The sequence below is a fragment of the Armigeres subalbatus genome, chromosome 1 (assembly GCF_024139115.2).
Source record: "Armigeres subalbatus isolate Guangzhou_Male chromosome 1, GZ_Asu_2, whole genome shotgun sequence".
In the NCBI taxonomy this organism is placed as follows: domain Eukaryota; kingdom Metazoa; phylum Arthropoda; class Insecta; order Diptera; family Culicidae; genus Armigeres; species Armigeres subalbatus.
The window spans coordinates 131,499,258-131,520,054 of NC_085139.1; the positions used below are offsets into that span (position 1 = coordinate 131,499,258).

Sequence of the window (20,797 nt, forward strand, 5' to 3'; positions counted from 1 at the left end):
GAGGAAAACAATCAAAGCCTATTAGGAAAGTGTTGGCGGGCCTTGATCTTGAATACATGTCCCTCGTCCACAAATTTGTGAAAGTTGCTGATGTACAACTGTGATCTTTGTCTGCCCATCTCCTTGTCTGTCGTACCCCATAACGAATGTGTTCCTCTTGTTGTCCATTTCAAAGTCTGTCGTTAACCCCTTTCGTATGTCTTCCTCTAATTGTTGTCTCCCAAGAAAACGTTTGTTTGTCCCGTTACAGATGTAAAACATCGCCAAGAATGTCAACTATGTGAACATCAGCATCGTAATTACTTAAGCACCCCTAAATTCTCTTCCTTTCCTTCTGTATTATTGTATTCCCTAACCTCGACTAAACCGCGAGTCTTTCGGTTCCTCAAAACTAACACTATGTATAAGAATTAAGAAATGAATTGTTAAACTTGATTTCGGCGTAACGCTTCACGGCAATTGAGCCTCTAAAATAAACGAAATATTTAAGGAAAAATTACTTAAATAAGAGATTGTACATAGTTATTGTTGTTTTTCATTACTTATGCAATGAAAATGTTGATAAGGCCCAGCATCTTTTGTGGAAAAACGAACAATACCACACAGCAATTGAATACTCATTAATAATAAATTCTGCCAGCACTCGCCCGAATAAATGTGCATTTGAAATGGTGAATGACTTCAACAATTGTGACTTTGATAAAATGAGAAATGAACTTGACGCAGTTGAGTGGCAAACAATACTCAATAGTAACTTAGATATAAACAGCAGTCTACATTTTTAATCAAACACTGTTTGCGTTAGTAGATGAGCTAGTACCTAAGAAACGCAAAAAGTTTTCAACAATTCTAAGAATCCGGTCTGGTTCACTCGTGAGATAAGAAATCTAAGAAATCGTAAACAAAAATGCATAAAACATATAGGAAAAATCGAACTTCTGATAATCTGAAACAATATATTGAAATATGCAGGGAGCTTGACGATCAAATATCAGAAGCATACGAAAATTAAAATAGGATTTTAGAAAATAATATAAAAAGGATCCTAAAACCTTCTTTAACTTTGTCAAAGAGAAAAGAAATCGGATGCTTTTCCATCATGCATGAAATTTAAAGAATTGGTTAGCCATGATAGCCAGGAAATTTGCAATTATTTCGCGAATTTTTTCCAAAGCACTTACAAACCTCTTGGTGCTGTTTATGATCGTGATTATTTTCATTATTTACCTGATCAGACAAATGATATTTCAATATCCGGTATTACTGTACATGAAATTGTAACAGCATTAGAAGCATTAGATGCGTCCAAGGGTCCTGGACCCGATGGAATTCCCTCTTTATTACTAAAACAATTAGCTACTTCATTTGTAAAACCATTATTTTGGCTTTTTAATAAATCATTAGCTCATGGAGTATTCCCACATTTATGGAAAAAATCTTATCTTCTTCCAATTATCAAATCAGGCAAACGCTCAGACGTACAAAATTATCGGGGCATTGCAATTATATCATGTATACCGAAATTGTTTGAATCTATTGTGAACATGAAACTCTTTGAACAGGTTAAGCACTTGATCACAAATCGCCAACATGGTTTCTTTAAAGGCAGATCCACTGCCACTAATCTCTTAGACTTCGTGACATTTTCACTTGCTGCAATTGATAGAGGTAACACTGTTGAAACTTTGTACACGGATTTCAGTAAGGCTTTCGATAGAGTTGACATCTCTTTATTACTCTTTAAGCTTCAGCGATTAGGTTTTTCGGAATATTTGGTTAGATGGATTGAATCATATCTTAGAGATAGAACACAGTTAGTGCGCTTCCATAATAAATTGTCTTCGCCAATTAAAGTTACTTCTGGTGTACCATAAGGATCACACTTAGGTCCATTATTGTTCATTCTTTTTGTTAATGATATAACACTCATATTAAAACGCCTTAAGGTCCTTATTTATGCCGATGACATGAAATTGTACATGGAAATTTGTGATGATGCTGACTTAGCCGTATTTCAACAAGAAATTGACGATTTTTATAACTGGTGCTCAAAAACCTTCTCGATATAAACGTGAAAAAATGTAGCATAATTTCATTTACTAGAAAGCAGATATTACAAAACATTACCTGTAAGCTAGGCCAGGAACGAATTATACGATGCACAAAAGTGAGAGACTTAGGGTTATTATTAGACTCCAAGTTGACCTTTGTAGAACATTATAACGTCATTATTCATAAAGCACATAACATGTTTGGATTCATTAAACGTTTCAGTTATCATTTCAATGACCCTTACACGATAAAAACACTCTATGTGTCCTACGTCAGATCAATATTAGAATACTGTAGCATTGTCTGGTCACCCTATCAAGAAGTCCACTCAAATCGAATCGAATCAGTACAAAAACAGTTTTTGCTTTTTGCTCTTAGAAAGTTAGGTTGGTCAACCCTACCGCTTCCGTCATATGAATCTCGGTGCCTACTAATTAATATCGAAACACTTAAGAAAAGAAGAGAAGTTGGTTGTGTAACATTCGTTAATGGTTTAATCTCACATCAGATAAAAGCAGAAAGCCTTCTGTCAGGCTTGAACTTTTATGCACCTACGCGTACCTTGAGAAATCGTGACTTATTTCAACTAAATCTGCAACGCACATCCTATGCTAAAAATGGACCGCTCAACTCTATGATGAACATATATAATAAATATTGTGAGGTCATCGACATATCAATGTCTAACACGCTAGTGAGGAAAACAATGAATAGTATAGCATAATAGTTGTCTAGTGATTAAAACAGATAGTGTTTAAGTGAAACAATGTGTTTGTAGTCTACAATGCTTGACGAAATAAATAAAATAAATAAATAAATAAATAATAACCAAAAGTAAGCAATCCGTCTGGTGGCATAATTTTGGTTAGAGCTTCAATATATGAAGATTTACAACTATAAATGTGTTCAACCACAGCATATTCGGCAAAGGTTTGAGCCATTTACTCTTCTTCTTCTTCTTCTTATTGGCATTACATCCCCACACTGGGACAGAGCCGCCTCGCAGCTTAGTGTTCATTAAGCACTTCCACAGTTATTAACTGCGAGGTTTCTAAGCCAGGTTACCATTTTTGCATTCGTATATCATGAGGCTAACACGATGATACTTTCATGTCCAGGGAAGTCGAGATAATTTCCAATCCGAAAATTGCCTAGACTGGCATGAAGGAGATGTAATTCCAAAGAAGAGAAAGATGAAGAAATCAATTGAAAATAAACCGCCAATATTGTGAAGTTACGATATTTCCACAGAAAAATGCAAAATGGTTATTTTATGTGATGTTTTTAGTATGACTTCATAGTAATTATAACTGAAAATAAATCCTCTCCCGCCCATGGTGTCTGTGGTGCACTATCAAATTTTGCACCTTCTAACCTTCATCGAATTGTTTCAACAACAAAAAGGAATATTGGACACATCTTTATGGTTCTTTTGTTCTAGCATTTCTGAATGTACCGCGCATAAGGCATAACATCCTGAAATGCAATTTTTGGTGTTTAGAAGGGTGAAGTGGATTATCAGCTTCATTATTTATTAGGTATCCAATACACATATCAAATTATAATCAATATTTAGCATATGCTTAAAATAGGCTATTGAAATAGGGGCTTTCAAATAAAATTTAATGATCCTTGGGATTGGGATCAAAATCAAACAATTTATTAAGAGAGTTTTTTGCTGGTACCTAATTTCAGATAAAATAATATTCCTATCTTATGAGGATATGGTTATACAAAAATCTTTTGAGTATAAACTCCAAAAGACACGTTGTCCTGAAGTAGCATTATGAAAAGTATTCGAGGACATCTTCAACGAAATTATTATTTTTTATTCATGCTATGTGTAAAAAAACTGTTCGAAGCAAAATTGGATTAATCGAAATGCAAAAAAAAACAGCAAATATTTCGGAATGTGGCACGGCAAATGCTGGGTAAAGCGTACCATTGGAACTTCGCGTACCTGAAGGAATAAAATAGACCCCATCTCGCGGTCCTTAGCATCTTACCCAGCAACTCCTATCCCTACCTCCCCGCGGAGCTGGCCGGGATACGAGCAACCTTAGGAAAGATCGGGTAACCATCCCGGTGAGAACTATGGTCGTATGCTGACAGGGAAGGGGGGGGAAGGGGTTTGCTCATCTCCGGAGGTGCAAATCTTATTGAGTGTCTGTTCTCCATGTCAGGATCGGCTCACAACAGCGTCTGTTCTCCATGTTAGGGGCGGCTGATCATCGTCCGAGTGCCAGCGAGGGACTCTAAGTGAAACTGTGCACCATGGTACACCGGAAATAAGGAGGAATGGTCCTCCGGAAATTTAGGGGGTTTGGTGTCAGGCCATACAAGCCAGCCAAAAAAAAAACTCACGCAACGAACAATCAACAAGAGAGTATGGACCGGAACCATCGGCGAAGACCACTGCGACGAAAAGGGACTAGCGATTGGAAACTCGGTTCGTGGAACTGCAAATCTCTCAACTTCATCGGGAGCACACGCGTACTCGCCAATGTGTTCAAGGACCGTGGATTCGGCATCGTAGCGCTGCAGGAGGTTTGTTGGAAGGGATCAATGGTGCGATCGTTTAGAGATAATCATACCATCTACCAGAACTGCGGCAACACACACGAGCTGGGAACAGCTTTCATAGTGATGGGCGATATGCAAAGGCGCGTGATCGGGTGGTGCCCGATCAATGAAAGAATGTGCAGGTTGAGGATCAAAGGCCGGTTCTGCAACTTCAGCATAATCAACGTCCATAGCCCACACTCCGGAAGCATTGATGATGATAAGGACGCATTCTACGCGCAGCTGGGACGTGAGTACGACAGCTGCCCTAGCCACGACGTCAAAATCATCATAGGAGATTTTAACGCTCAGGTTGGCCAAGAGGAGGAGTTAAGACAGACTATTGGGAAGTTCAGCGCTCACCGGCTGAGGAACGAAAACGGCCTACGACTTATTGAATTCGCCGCCCCCAAGAATATGGCTATTCGCAGCACCGTATCGGTACACCTGGAGATCACCACTGCAGACAGAATCACAAATCGACCACGTTCTGATTGATGGACGGCACTTTTCCGACATTATCGACGTCAGGACATATCGTGGCGCTACACATCGATTCTGACCACTATCTGGTGATATCTGGTTAAACTGCGCCCAAAACTATCCGTCATCAACAATGTTCGGTACCGACGACCGCCGCGGTACGACCTAGAGCGACTGAAGCAACCTGATGTCGCCACTGCATACGCGCAGCATCTCGAGGAAGCGTTGCCGGAAGAGGGTGAGCTCGATGAGGCCCCTCTTGAGGACTGCTGGAATACAGTTAAAGCAGCCATTAACGACACAGCGGAGAACAACGTCAGGTATATGGGACGAAGTCGACGGAACGATTGGTTCGACGAAGAGTGCAGACAGATTCTGGAGGGGAAGGACGCAGCGCGGGCGGTCGCGCTGCAGCAAGGTACCCGGCAGAACGTGGAACGTTATAATAGAAGGGAGCCGAGACAGCAGACCCGCCTTTTTCAGGAGAAGAAACGCCGCCTGGAAGAAGCGGAGTGCGAGGAGATGGAACAGCTGTGCCGTTCTCAAGAAACACGCAAGTTAAGAGTACAGGCAGTGAAAGTCAAAGCAGCGGAGGAGATGACTACGTCAGTTCAGCGGACGATGGAAGCCAACCAGCCCCCACCTTGAGGGAAGTTAAGGTATCGGAGCTGAGCTCATCAAGATGGGCCCGAAAAATAGCCACTTGCCTGCACAAATTGATAGTCAGAATCTGGGAAACTGAACAGCTACCGGAGGAGTGGAAGGAAGGGGTTATATGCCCCATCTACAAGAAAGGCGACAAGCTGGAGTGTGAGAACTTTCGAGCGATCACCATCCTTAATGCCAAAGTGATATCCCAGATCATCTTCCGTCGTCTGTCACCATTAGTGAATGAGTTCGTGGGAAGTTATCAAGCCGGCTTCGTTGACGGCCGCTCGACAACGGACCAGATCTTTACTGTACGGCAAATCCTTCAAAAATGCCGTGAATACCAGGTCCCAACGCACCATCTGTTCGTTGTAAAGACCGCGTAGAGCTATGGAAAATTATGGACGAGAACAGCTTCCCTGGGAAGCTTACCTGATCAAAGCAACGGTGGATGGTGTGCAAAACTGTGTGAAGATTTCTGGCGAACACTCCAGTTCGTTCGAATCGCGCCGGGGACTAAGACAAGGTTGTAGGAGCGCTAGCCCGGCTCCTGGGGGATTTCGCTGGTTTCCAATCCTTGCACTACGTCGAATAAACTCAGTGCTCTTTCGAGCGGATGGTAGCTATCTTGTGAGACTGTTAAATCCCACTCAAACTAGACACTTGGTGCAACCCAGTACAAAGGTGGAAATATTCTCGAAGTGGACTGTATTAGATCGGTTTCCGTTTGTGGACTTCTCTGTAGCACTTTGCAGCAATCAAAACTCGGTTTGTTGGTTTGGAAAAATATTCTAATTAACTCTTGTATACACAGTTTCAGTCTGACGACTGGCAAAAATCCTTAATCCTACACCTTATTTATTTACAGAAGTTTGGGGTTACGCATTTTATTTACATCACTTACTCTCTAGAAGGCGGTGCCAATTTCGGCTTTACTCTGTTGCGCTATTCGCTTATACATTTTTTCTACCCGCGCTTGGATGTTTGCTGTTATATACATACATGTACCTGGATCTATAATACATAGGGAAATTCCTAGCTGCGCAAACAAACCAACAGAGCTTGGGTTTTTACGAATTGCGGGAGAGACAGAAAGTGGAGACACTTACTTTGGCGGTGGCGCCAACAAAGGTGATGGATTTTCGTGCCTGTTGTTCAACATTGCGCTAGAAGGTGTCATGCGGAGAGCCGGGTGTAACAGCCGGGGTACGATTTTCAACAGATCCAGTCAATTTATTTGTTTCGCGGATGACATGGACATTGTCGGCCGAACATTTGCAAAGGTGGCAGAACTGTACACCCTACTTGAAACGTGAAGCAACAAAAGTTGGACTGGTGGTGAATGCCTCAAAGACAAAGTACATGCTTGTGGGCTGAACAGAGCGCGACAGGGCCCGCCTGGGAAGCAATGTTACGATAGACGGGGATACCTTCGAGGTGGTCGAGGAATTCGTCTACCTCGGATCCTTGCTAACGGCTGATAACAATGTCAGTCGTGAAATACGAAGGCGCATCATCTGTGGAAGTCGGCTACTACGGGCTCCAGAAGAAACTGCGGTCAATAAAGATTCGCCACCGCACCAAATGTGTCATGTACAAGACGCTAATAAGACCGGTTGTCCTCCACGGACATGAAACATGGACCATGATCGAGGAGGACTTGCAAGTACTCGGAGTATTCGAGAGACGGGTGCTTAGGACCATCTTTGGCGGTGTGCAAGAAGACGGTGTGTGGCGGCGAAGAATGAACCATGAGATCGCCCAGCTCTACGGCGAACCCAGTATCCAGAAGTAGCTAAAGCCGGAAGGGTACGATGGGCATGGCATGTTGCTAGAATGCCGGACAGCAACCCTGCAAAGACGGTGTTCGCTTCCGATCCGCAGGTACGAGACGACGTGGAACGCAGCGAGCGAGACGGGCAGACCAGACGCAGAACGACTTGGCGAGCGTGGGGCGTATTCGAGGATGGAGAGATGCGGCATCGAACCGTGTATTATGGCGTCAAATTGTTGATTTAGTGTTATCTGTTTATATGTAGACTAAATGAATGAATATTTCGGAATGTTGTTTTTCTTGTTGGCAAGTTCATCGGATTACAATAACATGTACACATCAAAATTACAATAAATTGTTTTATACTAATATTGAACTCTCTACAAGCAGTCTTGTATAAGGGAGTGATGATGTTTTCGTTTCGAAGCATAGGTATATTTTGTATCCAATTTCAATATCATTAAAATCGATCATATAACTTAAATGTTGGTTCAATTTAAAAACAGACAAAATTATTTATATAACAGTTTTGAAAGATAATGCACACCAAACGAAATCTAACAACAAATGGAAGGAGCTTTGGAGTTTGACCAAGTAGGGAGCGATGATTCGTCGACAAAAAATACTAAGAATAGGCCTTAGAAAGCTTCGTTGTACAAAAGTGCTTAATTTGAACAAGATAGATCTTACATGCCTTATAAACGTTACAGAAATAACGGAAACAGTTGTATTTGGATAAATTCCATAGTATTCAGTTTGAGTAAATCACCGCACGTACCTACTTCTAACACTATATAAGCTCTTATACGTCTCCCACGCACTGATTGCTAACCCATTCTATAGTTTAACCAGCTGGCTGGCGGCTGGCGGGGAATCATGATATCAAAGCATGTAATTTATGCTTTTGTTTAGCAAGCTGATTCTCGTCTGCCGATACAACACAACCAACGTGCTGAAGACTTTCCAGATGATGCCGTGGGATAATGATAGGGATAGAGGTGATTTTCTCTTTCATCCGTAAGTTACCCCCCGCTTGAACGATGGTAGTCTTATCGAAACCAAAATAGGATCATCTTGCATGAACCCCCATCCACTTCCTTATTGAGTGCCGTTGTATGGTCACGTTAAACATTGAACAAATGAAGTAAAATCTATTATTTATTATATTTAATATTATCTTATTTTTTCAAGAAAGGTAAAGCATTTTAATCAATTTAAATAAGACAGCTCAAAATTTAAAAAAAAATAAATTTATTAGCTAAATATTGTTGGTTTTCTATAAAAATATAAAAAATATTGTTCTTGCTATAATTAAATTTACATTATTCTTATTAGGGTATTTTACTACCTATAATCAAATATTGAGGTCCTTGCAAAAAAGGCTACATATCACAAATAAGATATCAAGCATCTTCTACGACTACCAAAATAATAAGACTGTACTATAATTTCAAAATAATATAACCTGGCTGTATATTAATAACAACTAATCTGATAGGACGAGGTTCTACGGATTTTTTTTAGAAATTTTTCGAAGGTTCTTCGTAAAGTTCTTCAGAATTCCGCCGTTTTTTTTTATTTCCTTGAGAGTTTCTTCGGAACTGTTAAGGGAGATTTTTTAGAATTCCATTTCTTCGGAATATCTTTTAGAAATACTAATAAACAATATTAAAGCACGGAAATAAAAAAAACTCATCGATTTTTATATTAATTTCCTTGAGAAGTTCTTCGGAGTTTCCTCGGGTAATTAATAGTCATCGGAATTTCATTATGAAATATTTGGGGATTTTTTCGGATTATTCTTCGCAATTTCCGCACGGAAATTGTTCAGAATTTCTCTACTACTAGAATTTTCTACAATATTTTCTGCAAAACAGGCGTGACATTTTTCTTCAAAATTTCTACTATAATCTAATCAGTTAATAATAGGCTATTCAATATTGAAGACTCCAACAAATTTGAACCGGCGTGAGAAATAATTAATCAGCAACATGGCGTGATAGATTTGAACAGCGGCACGCCGAATTGACCTGACTGATCGAGCGTCTGTTCACCAAGGAGGTGTGGCTCCCGACTCCCGGATTCCGGAATATGTAATGCCAATCCCCGGAAACTATATCTAAGATGGAACCCCCTACCGGTGGATAGTGAACCTTGTGACAACAACCTGCTTTTCCCGAAACATCATTTTTTTCGCGAATCCGACTAAGAAAGAACATGGAGTGACTCATAGCGCGAAACAATGGCCACTAATAGGAACATGGAATGTTTTAACCCTAGCCCAGCAGGATAAATTGGCATAACTTGCCAATAAGGCACGCCGCATAAAACTTGTGATGGGAAAGCCAGAGGAGCCCGAATCATAAACCGGCAACGGTGAAAAACTGAAACGCTCATGTCGATGCTACAAGCGGACGTGGGCGGACTATCTCGCAGACATAGAAGAGAAATAGCAGCAACCGAATACAGCCGCCACCTTTACGATTTTTCACGACGCCTTAGCAGGGTGAAGATGAATGCAATGATGCCTGTGAAATGCGCGACCGGTCACCTATTAACCGACCCAACTAATCAAGGCTGAAACGCTGGTTCGAGCTACATCTCCAAGTGCCAACCAGGCCATTACCACCACGGCATAGTCTACCCAGGATCTAGCGTAGAATGATTTTTGCCCGTTCGATATGACTCTTCGGCGGCAGCAAGCCGGGTTCCGTGCCGGAAGATCCTGTGTGGCCTTATAGTCACGTTCCGTATTATTCTGGAGTAGGAAAAATGATTCCAATTTACTTTCATTTACTGCAAAAAAGCGGAAAGGGGCCCTGAGAAATTCATCAGCCTTATCAAGACACAGTACGAGACCTTCTCGTGTACAGCGAGATCTTGTCCGATCCCATACGAGTCGTAGCTGGTGTGAAGCAAGGATGTATACCCATTTCTTTTTTCACACGAATGGGTTTTAGGCGATTATGACCTTAAGCGTTACTGAAACAATAAGTTAACCCCATGAAAAAAATCACAAAAAATCAAAGAAAATTCAGGTAGTATTGAAAAAGTTGTGCAAAATCAGGTGATTGACCGTTGAACAAACCGCGGGCTGCTATGACGGCCTATAACCATGGAGCATCTAAACTGCCGCTAACCGCAAGTCGAGCACATCTGTATATGGGCCTCCATATACAGATGTGCTCGACTTAAGGTTAGCGGCAGTAAATCTTTTTGCACCTAAACTGCCGTTCTACGCATAATTGTCCCATTACATAGGAAATCCCAGCAAACATTGGACAAATATGCGTATGACGGCAGTAGATGGCGTTGCACGCTCAAGCTGAACGGCGTTCTGATATGTAGAGAAAACGATCCTTATCGGCGGGTTTAGTCATAATCGTCAACAAAACCAAATAGGTGGATGTGAACACGGATACTCCTTCCAGCTTCACTGTTGTAGGGAAATCAGTGGAGCATGTTAAAAGCCAAATGGCGTCAGACGACAGTAGCAAGATCGACATAAGCGTACAGATCAAGAAGGCAATGCCTGTCTTTGAGTTAAAGAAATATCTGGAGAAATCGGCAGATAAGTCAACGCTCCAAAAATCCAAATATGTATTGCTACCATAGAAACCATCATTGTCATGGTTATTGAAAATAACAAATCAGAGTAGCCATGATTTTCACATCTTTGTACATGAGTAGAATTAGCATCATTGTGTAGTTACCTTTTGAATTGAATAGACGCAAATACAACACTATTAGTAATTGTTATTTCTTATCACGAAAGTCAGAAGGTAACAATTTGGCGATACTCGTCTGAAGCCTGAAGTTCCTCAGAAAAATGAGCCAAAAGAACAACCAACCGAACGTGTCCGAAGAAGCAACTGGAGGAGAAGTTTCGCTGTCGGATATGATGCGGCAAATGGCACAGCAAAACAGCCAGCTGCTGATTCTTCTGGAACATTTCACCGGAAACCAGCAAGAAGCACCACCCCAGCGAAGCGCTCCAGAGAAAATTCTGGAATCCCTTGCGTCAAATGTAAAGGAATTCCACTTCGACCCGGAAAATGGACTGACGTTTGACCGTTGGTTTTCGAAGTACGAGGACCTATTCAGGCAGGATGGCAGAGATTTGGACGATGCTGCAAAAGTGAGACTGCTGCTGCGTAGCCTTAGTGTGCCAGTGCATGAAATTTTTTGAATTACCTTCTGCCATCCCACCCACGCGATTTCAATTTCGACGACGTTGTGGACAAGCTGAAGCAAATTTTCGGTCAGCAAAAATCCTTGTTCAGCAAGCGCTATGACTGTCTCAAGCTGGAGAAGAATGAAACCGACGATTTCGTTTCGTATGCCAGAATCGTCAACCGGCAATGTGAAGATTTTGAATTGCAGAAGCTAACTGTTAACCAATTCAAGAGTTTAGTTTTCATCTGCGGTCTCAAATCAGCGAAAGACGCCGACGTCAGGACACGGCTCCTAGCAAAGCTCGAATCAGACCAAGCTGACACCATCAACCTGGAAGGGCTGGTCACCGAGTGCCAACGACTGTCGAATCTGAAGCACGACACGGCGTTGGTCGAGAAGAAACTTACATCTTCAACGGTGCAAGCAGTTCGGCACACAAAGCAGCCGAACAACCAAACAAAGTCATCAGCAGACGGTAAGTCACCACCATCGCCGTGCTGGCAGTGCGGAGCGATGCATTTCGTGAAGGACTGTCAGTTTTCCAAGCACTTTTGCAAGCAGTGCGGAGAAATAGGCCATAAAGGAGGCTATTGTGGTTGCTTCGCAACACCATCAAGCTCGAAGTCCGTTGGGGACAAGAAGAAGAAATCTTGCTCTACAAAGGTCATCCAAACAGTGCAGCAGGTCAATAGCCGCAGGAAGTACATATCAGTCATTTTCAACAAGACTGTGGCAAAGTTGCAACTGGATTGCGGTTCCGACATCACCGTTATAAGCCATACAACGTGGAAAACGATCGGATCCCCTTCATTCTCAACGATAAGCGTGGAAGCATCTACGGCTTTCCAGTCTTCACGAAAACATGAGCGGCGCTGAGCTTGAGTGCAGTTTTGGTAAGTTCATGTTCATCCCGAGCGCGCGTTCTCCTTCAAGCTCGTGTTCACCATCAGCATCGAACATGCGTGCGAAAAATGAACGCGGTGCGGCTCAGCTCAGGCTCGAGCTCAAGTTCAAAACTTGGGCTGTATGTTAAGGCTGTGTGCTCATCCAGCATGCTGTGTGCTCAGACTGTGTGCTTAGGCTGAGAACTGAGGCTGTGAGAATAGGTTTTGGGCCGAGCGCGATGCTTTACGATTATGCGGCACGTTTCATATTCGCCATAGTTGAGCGGCATAGCAAAAAAGATGAATCAGGTTGGTAGATGAAGACAAATTGTGCTTTTAGCATTTGCATTTGCGTGCGTCAAAACGGGAAAACAGTCAAAACGTACGTAAAAGTACCCATTCTGCGTGGCCCTTTAGTATGTGAAAAGCAAGCGTGGTATGTTTTATTGTTGAAAATAATCCAAAACGTGAAGCAAACCTTTAACATGAAAATTTAGTGTGTTAGCAGAGATGGTACATAACATTATTGTTTCTATCCAGCTTCATTAAAAGAATGAAACTCAATTGGGGAAACAAATGAAATATAAAATCTTCCTAAAAAACATAAAAAGTGTACAATAAACGGATTAGTAAATTGATTGCCACCAGCATGTTTGGGTCCAGTCTAGAGTGTTTTCGTGAGGGAAACATTTTCGACGCGCTACGCATAGTAGAGTAGAGTGGGGTAAGAGTACGCACTTAGTTTTCAATCGATCATGTGGCGCTTATGAAGCAAGCTTCTGCATATCAAATCAGTGTCGATGATTCATATACTCTTCCTTCATATTACCCAGTGGAAAAAATATTGACATTATTGAGATTCGTTTTAGTAGAACCCTTATTGCAAGACAAGTGAAAAACGCACTCTTACCCCACCGGTGGGGTAAAAGTGCGCATCGGGTGGGGTAAGAGTACGCATTTATTCAATCATGTGCTTTAAGTATATATTAACACAAATAAGAGTTAATAACATTTAATTGATGTTTAATGAGCATTTATTAGGGAATGTTTAAAGATTTCGTAACTCTTAAAGGGGGAGGGGGTCCTAAAATTGTACACTTTCATACGAAAAACTATTGTTTTTTATATATACAAAAAACTACAGAGGTAAAAATATATATCAGGTTTCGCGTGGCGTTTACAAAGGCATTTTCCTTAAAGAAAGTCCACCAATCACGTAACGTAAAATTTGGCTATTTCATAACTTCTCCATAACTCCTTCATAACTTACACTATTTGTATGAATCCTCTAAAAATTATATGGATCATCACACATCTCACAACCCCTCTCAGCTAAACGTTGCGTAATTTATGAATGTTTCTTTTGATTAAATGAAATTATCATTTAGATGAAATTGTGTTTTCGTACTATGTTTAGGTGTACAACAAGTCCTAATACAATTTCATTATTTCGCTTCAGAGCGATTCCAAGCAACAGCATCAAAATTTAAGAAAATTTTTAATTCATGATTTTCTATTGAGTTGAAACTTTGCACAGTTTTTCAATTTCATCTAAATCGTCATTTTTCGATATCAAATCTTCATATTGAGTCACGACTAACTTTTCAAAAGGGTGTATGTGAAAATGGTTCAAAAATATTTAAAAAGCTGCACAGCAAAAACGGAATGTTCGATTGTTATGATTTTTTCAGCAAAGTTAGACAACTAAATGGTGATTCTTAAGAAAATGTGCACAGTAAAAAAAAAATTTTTTTGCCTTTAAAAATATCATTTTGTCACAAAACTCAAATATCTCAAAACCCTATCTTTTTCGAACGTAATTTTTAGGGAAAACGGTCCATTATATTAGCTATCTACCATAAAAATTTGGTGATGGTAAACTAATAAACAAAAAAGTTATGACATTTCAAACATTTCACAATTTTCACATATAGTAAACAAAAAAAATTTCCGTGTATTTTTTTTTTCAAGAATCGCAGTTTGGTGCTGATTTTATTGTTAAGGGCCTTGCGTGAGTTAAACAAGTTGTTTGTATGATATTCCATATTTATGTATTCATCGATATTATGTATATTATATGTATAAATATTATATGTATAAATAAATAAAAATGAATTAATATTATCCTAAGTATTAAATTAAATGTGGCAGTTACACAATGTTGTTATAGAAACTCTAAGAGTTTTGGGTTTGAATTTTGGTATGGGTTATGATATCATGAAAACAGTTTATTAATACTTATTTTTTATTTATTTTTATTCAAATTTTTTAAAATATCGAACACTTTTGAATTATTATCAGCAAAGTTTTAGTATAGTTTTGCTTTAATTTTATTTTCCGACAATGGAATGAAACAGTGAAATTTTTGGGTTCCTTGGATCGTTTTCGCGTTATTAAATTGCTCGCTGAGCTCTGAAGCCTTTATTTCGTACTCTTCAGTAGTAGTAAAACAAAATGATAATTTGGTTAAATCTTTTTCTTTTCTACGATTTGCCCAATCAAAAAGTTCTTTCGCAGTTTTAATTGGATGCTCACGTTCTTTGGCTAAACTTGCTCTTGTGGCCATGCGCTTTATTGTTCCTCCAATAGCATCACAAGGACCTTTGCCATGTGATGTAGCAAAAAATGCCATTCTGCATCAATTCCGTACATTGATTTAAATTGACATAGGCTCGAAAAATTCTTACGATTTTGTACTGCGACGCTGCTCCATCAGACATGAGATACATCTTTTGACTTCTTTATGCTTATCAACGCGTAAAAGTTAATCATTTTTCAATGAACAAGTTTACGGATACTGAATCGTGTCTTAAATCTTCGGAAATTATAATAAAACTTAAGTGTTCAATTTGCGTACTTCCATTAAAATAAATAACGAATGGATGAATTGTAGCTTGTTGTACGTTCCAGTGATGGGACTGCACTTCATCTTGCAATACAAAGCTGTAATTTTCAGAAAAATCACAAATGACTAAAAATTCACCATTTTGTAATGTATTTTTCGTATTTTTAAAAAGCTGGATTGTTCTGTTTTAATGAAATCGTGAGGGATTAAACTTTCTAATTTCAAGCAAAAATATGACACAAACTCATCTACAGGTTTTACAATAGTTTCTATGTCACACCTATCCGTGGTCACCCATTGCTCAAATGATAACTGATCAATATATTTTTCTTCAAACTCAGCGAATAAAGTATTTTCCAATGATGAAGAATCTGGACAATCCGAACAAGATCGTAGATAGCAATTTGATGTTGTATTTTCACACAAAAGACTACCAGTTAACATTTTAATATCCTTTGTTAAATTGATTCTTTTCAAACTATGTAAAATAAGATTAATATTCTCATGGGTTGTGCACACACACATTATGTGTTCCTGAATTGGAAAGAAGCTTACATTGCCTTGGCCGAAGGCTTGCAAATGAGGAAAAACCTATTTTAATATTATCGTGAATTTCCTTGAAGCGTGTACGCTTCTTTCAAAATCGTCATCATTAATCGTTTTGGATTGCTTGACGCTTTCCATCTTTTTACTGATACATAATCTTTTTGACCAGGCATAGCTCGACTTACTTCATCATCTTCAAAATATTGAACTACTATTTCTTTTGTCTCATCTGTTAATGCAGTACTAGACCTAGTATTTTGGTTGAAAGACAGTTATTCTTCAATTGTTTTGCCTCTTTTACTGTATTTCTATTGGTTTTGAACTCATCAATGGCATCCTGAATAGACCACGAACTTGGCAGCATCGACAAAATCAATAATTTTTCTTTCCTTGTCGTGGCTGCATTCGAGAACCTTTCCTTCATATTTATAATTACCTCATCGTAGTCTGTATTTTCCACATCATCAGGTCCCTAATTTGAAGAGGTTTCTTCGTACAGCTTCGTTTATTTCACGGTATTTTTCTCCGGGTAATAAACGTAGTCCATCTTACTCCATTTAATCAGGTCACTTTTATCCCAGCTATGCCCTCGTTAAAGTGTTCGATGTTGACCTTTTGGATACACTCATCTTCCGATTGATTTGTTGAAACAGATTTCGCTGATGGTACGGTGGCAAGGCTCTCAGCACTTAATACTTCTGGTAATTCCTCAGTTGTTGTCGATACATCTGGCAATTCCTCAGTTGCTGTCGTTTTCGAACTTCCTGCGCTCTGCTCAACCGATGATATACAGATTGCTCTTTTGTCAACGTTTAGACGGCAGGACGTGCAAATGCGTAAATTTGTATTCAATGTGGACATTGGAGCATAACCAGTCGCTTTCAGTTTATCTATGGTGCTTTCGGTGAGATTTCGTAACTCTTTTGAACACTTTTTTCCATCAAACGGCCTACAACAGTTGAGAAAGCGGCTACTCATGTTGTTCGTAATATTTCAATAAACAAAATCACTTTTAAGTTTTTACTGACTAGTTTGGTGTCATTTGCTTGACTGAAGAAAAAATTACTATAAGATCTTTAACAACCTTAGTAGTAGTAATTTTTTGCTTTTTCGTGAGCATTGTCATGGTATGTACCTATCATGCATTTGTTGTTGTTGAAGATACCCGTTTCCTCCCGATCATAAAGTCTATTCTCTAAGAGGTATATTTTTGCAGGTAAACTATAGACGTACACGTGTATATAAATCTTTGATTTTGCAGCTTTTGTCTTAAAATAACATTTCTGATATGTTTCTATCAACGTTATTATCAACAGGTTTCAACACTATTAAAAGAATTTTTCGCCAGTCACGTGCAATGAAAATTATGACACTATCAATACTTTTGATCACAACACTGGATCGTGTCTAAGTTTCTTATAGATGCTATGAATAATTAAATCAAAATATCATGAAAACAACTTGTTTAAATCACGTCCCTTAACAATAAAATCTGCATCAAACTGCAATTCTCGAAATAACTTACACAGAAAAAAATTTTTTTACTAAATGTGAAAATTGTGAAATGTTTGAAATGTCATAACTTTTTGTTTATTAGTTTACCATCACCAAATTCTTATGGTAGATAGCTAATATAATGGACCGTTTTCCTAAAAAATTACGTTCGAAAAAGATAAGGTTTTGAGATATTTGAGTTTTGTGACAAAAATGATATTTTTAAAGGCAAAAAAAATTTTTTTACTGTGCACATTTTCTTAAGAATCACCATTTAGTTGTCTAACTTTGCTGAAAAAATCATAACAATCGAACATTCCGTTTTTGCTGTGCAGCTTTTTAAATATTTTTGAACCATTTTCACATACACCCTTTTGAAAAGTTAGTCGTGACTCAATATGAAGATTTGATATCGAAAAATGACGATTTAGATGAAATTGAAAAACTGTGCAGAGTTTCAAATATTTTCGAAATGGTCGCTCAGGATCGACTGACATGCCCCCGTGGAATGCCTCTTCAGAGCTTTGTTCGCTAAGTCCTTTCTAACACCAAATTACTTCAACTTATCCTAAAAACTTGTGATAATTTCAAATTCTGTCCCTTTTTCTTAGTTGTGGATCTTTACGCTTTGGAAGAAGTCTTATTTCGGCCGGAGATACGGGTTTTTATATTAAAACTAGAGTTTCAACTTTCAACACCAAAATGCTAAGCCAAGCCAACCAAGCAATGTCTGTTGATTGTAACCGATGTTTGGTACCGTGCTCAAAGCGGCGCTCACAGCCGCGCTCACAGCCGCGCTGAAAACATCAATGTTCGAGCGCCGCTGTGAGCGCGGTGCAAAACATGAGCATCCAGCCTACGCTCGGGTTCATGCTCATTTTTACGAGTGCACGTTCGAGCCCGAAGCGAATGTTCATTCGAGTGCGGCAGCACGGATAAACATTTGCGCGGGGCTGCACATTGAAGACTGGCTTTCAGTTCATTTGTCCGATAACTATTGGCCACGTCACGAAAACAACGATCTCGATGTGCTTTACTACAGGTGTGGGCCAAACCCCAAAGTAGTACCGTGGACCCCCGATAATTTGAACGGTACCTCATTCAAATTAACGGGGTTCATTTTTAATTTGAACTTCTGGTTACTCTATTTGCATCAGAAAAACTGGTTTCTGGCCGCTCTCTTTGCTGGTTTGTTTTGATTTTGCGTTCCGTTTCACGATGTTTCATTTTTCTTCTCTCGATTCCACGTGCTAAATGACGTTTGAACCATTTTTAATTTGAACGATGTTCAAACCAACGGGGTTCAAATTAAAAAGTGTTCAGATTAAAAGCGGTCATATTACCGGGGGTCCACGGTATTTGTTTAACGAAAATTCGCTCTTTTGAGAGAGAAACTCTCAGCTGGCTTGCCGAAGATGGCCGAAGGTGGCCGAATGTGACGTAACGTCTGGCATACTCAGTACAATTTTTATAACAGACGTGACGTTTCATTCCGCCCACCCACTGTGGGTGGCAATGTTTACGTTATTTTTTCGACTACTACAGACATAGAGGACTTTGACCCACACCTTCACTGAAGCACATCGCAACGATCTATTACATCACGTCGGTCGAAAACTTGAACGTCATCGGGTTGGACTGGATGGACGCCTTCGATATTTGGTCGAAACCGCTTGCTGCCTACTGCAAACAGGTGAATCAATCCAATTTATTGCCTTCGTCTGAAAAACACTTCTTCACCCAGTATCCCGAAGTTTTTCAGGACAGCTTGGGCCATTGCACGAAAACCAAAATATCCTTGACCCTCAAACAGGATGTGCAGCCCGTTTTTCGACCAAAGCGGCCCGTTCCGTTTCACGCTATTCAAAAAGTTGATGAAGAATTGGATCGACTGCAACGATTGAACATCATATCACCTGTGGATTTTTCTGACTGGGCAGCACCCATCGTTGTTGTAAAAAAAACCCTGCGGAAAAATGCGGCTGTGTGCGGATTACTCCACTGGGCTTAATGCGGCACTCGTAACCAACAACTTTCCTCTCCCAACGCCTGAGAAAATTTTCAGTAAGGTATCCGGCAGTAAAATCTTCAGCATCATCGATCTGTCGGATGCCTATCTACAGGTGGAAGTCGACGACAAATCCAAGAAGTTATTGACAATCAACACCCACCGCGGTTTATTCCGTTTCAATCGATTAGCTCCAGGAGTCAAGTCAGCTCCGGGCATTTTCCAGCAGCTGATGTCGAAAATGGTTTCCGGCATACGCGGCGTTGAAGTGTTTCTCGACGATATTCTGGTGCATAGCAAGACACTAGAGGAGCACAACCGAATACTGAATATGCTTTTCCGGCGGTTGTTCGAATATGGATTTCATCTTCGCGCGGAGAAATGTCGGTTGTACCAAGACCAGATCAAGTACCTTGGTCATATCATCAGTGCTAGAGGTATTCAACCGGACCCAGCAAAAATTGCAGCAATTTTGAAAATGCCCGCACCTACCGACGTCACAACATTGCGCTCGTTTCTGGGTGCAGTCAATTTCTACGGCAAATTTGTACGCGAAATGCACCAATTACGGCATCCATTGGACAACCTGCTCAAAAAGGACACCAAGTTTGAATGGAATCTAGAATGTGAAAACGCTTTCAGCAACATCAAGCGCGTACTGCAATCGGAGCTATTGCTTACTCACTACAACCCGGAGCAAGAGATCATCGTAGCAGGTGACGCTTCCAAAACCGGAATCGGTGCGGTATAACTGCATCTCTTTCAGAACGGTAACATCAAGGCGGTGTCACATGCTTCAAGATCATTAACAGCAGCGGAGCAAAATTATAGTCAGATCGAAAAGGAAGCGCTGGCTTTAGTTTATGCCTGCACAAAATTTCATCGGATGCTGTGGGGTCGTCATTTTATTCTGCAAACGGATCACCAACCTTTGCTGCGAGTTTTCGGCTCTAAAAAGGGAATACCTGTCCATTCCGCAAATCGTCTCCAACGATGGGCGCTGACGCTTTTGGGATACGATTTTCATATCGAGTACGTGTCAACTCAAGATTTCGGCTACGCGGACGTACTTTCCAGGTTAATCAGCAACCACCAGAAGCCGGATGAAGAAGCCGTTATTGCAACGATAAACATAGAAGCAGATGTCAACGTCTCTTTCCACGATTCTTTCCAACATCTGCCAGTCACTTACGCCATGCTGAAGTCCGCCACCAGTAAGGATGCTGTATTGAAAAAGGTAATTTCGTTCGTTCAGAATACCTGGCCCGCTCGTTGTGATAGTATCGACGATATCGAAGTACGTAAATTTTTCAGTCGTCGAGAAT

The 20,797-nt window shown here is 40.2% G+C and overlaps 2 protein-coding genes across 2 annotated transcripts; both read left to right on the forward strand.

Moving 5' to 3' along the window:
- The first annotated feature begins 11,348 nt into the window (after positions 1-11,348).
- Positions 11,349-12,571, forward strand: LOC134206554 (uncharacterized protein K02A2.6-like). The gene is made up of 2 exons (XM_062682282.1): positions 11,349-11,657; positions 11,765-12,571. The coding sequence occupies exons 1-2, from the start codon at positions 11,349-11,351 to the stop codon at positions 12,569-12,571; spliced, it is 1,116 nt and encodes a 371-aa protein (XP_062538266.1).
- A 6,869-nt stretch (positions 12,572-19,440) lies between these two features.
- Positions 19,441-20,223, forward strand: LOC134206555 (uncharacterized protein K02A2.6-like). Its single transcript, XM_062682283.1, has one exon. It carries the CDS (start codon positions 19,441-19,443, stop codon positions 20,221-20,223), a length of 783 nt encoding a protein of 260 aa, XP_062538267.1.
- The last annotated feature ends 574 nt before the right edge of the window (positions 20,224-20,797 follow it).

Excerpts from the sequence above, each read along its gene's own strand:
- LOC134206554 (XM_062682282.1), top strand. The coding sequence starts at position 11,349 with ATGAGCCAAAAGAACAACCAACCGAACGTGTCCGAAGAAGCAACTGGA. Across the intron at positions 11,658-11,764 it reads ATTTGGACGATGCTGCAAAA|CTGAAGCAAATTTTCGGTCA; the intron begins GTGAGACTGCTG and ends GTTGTGGACAAG.
- LOC134206555 (XM_062682283.1), top strand. The coding sequence starts at position 19,441 with ATGCGGCTGTGTGCGGATTACTCCACTGGGCTTAATGCGGCACTCGTA.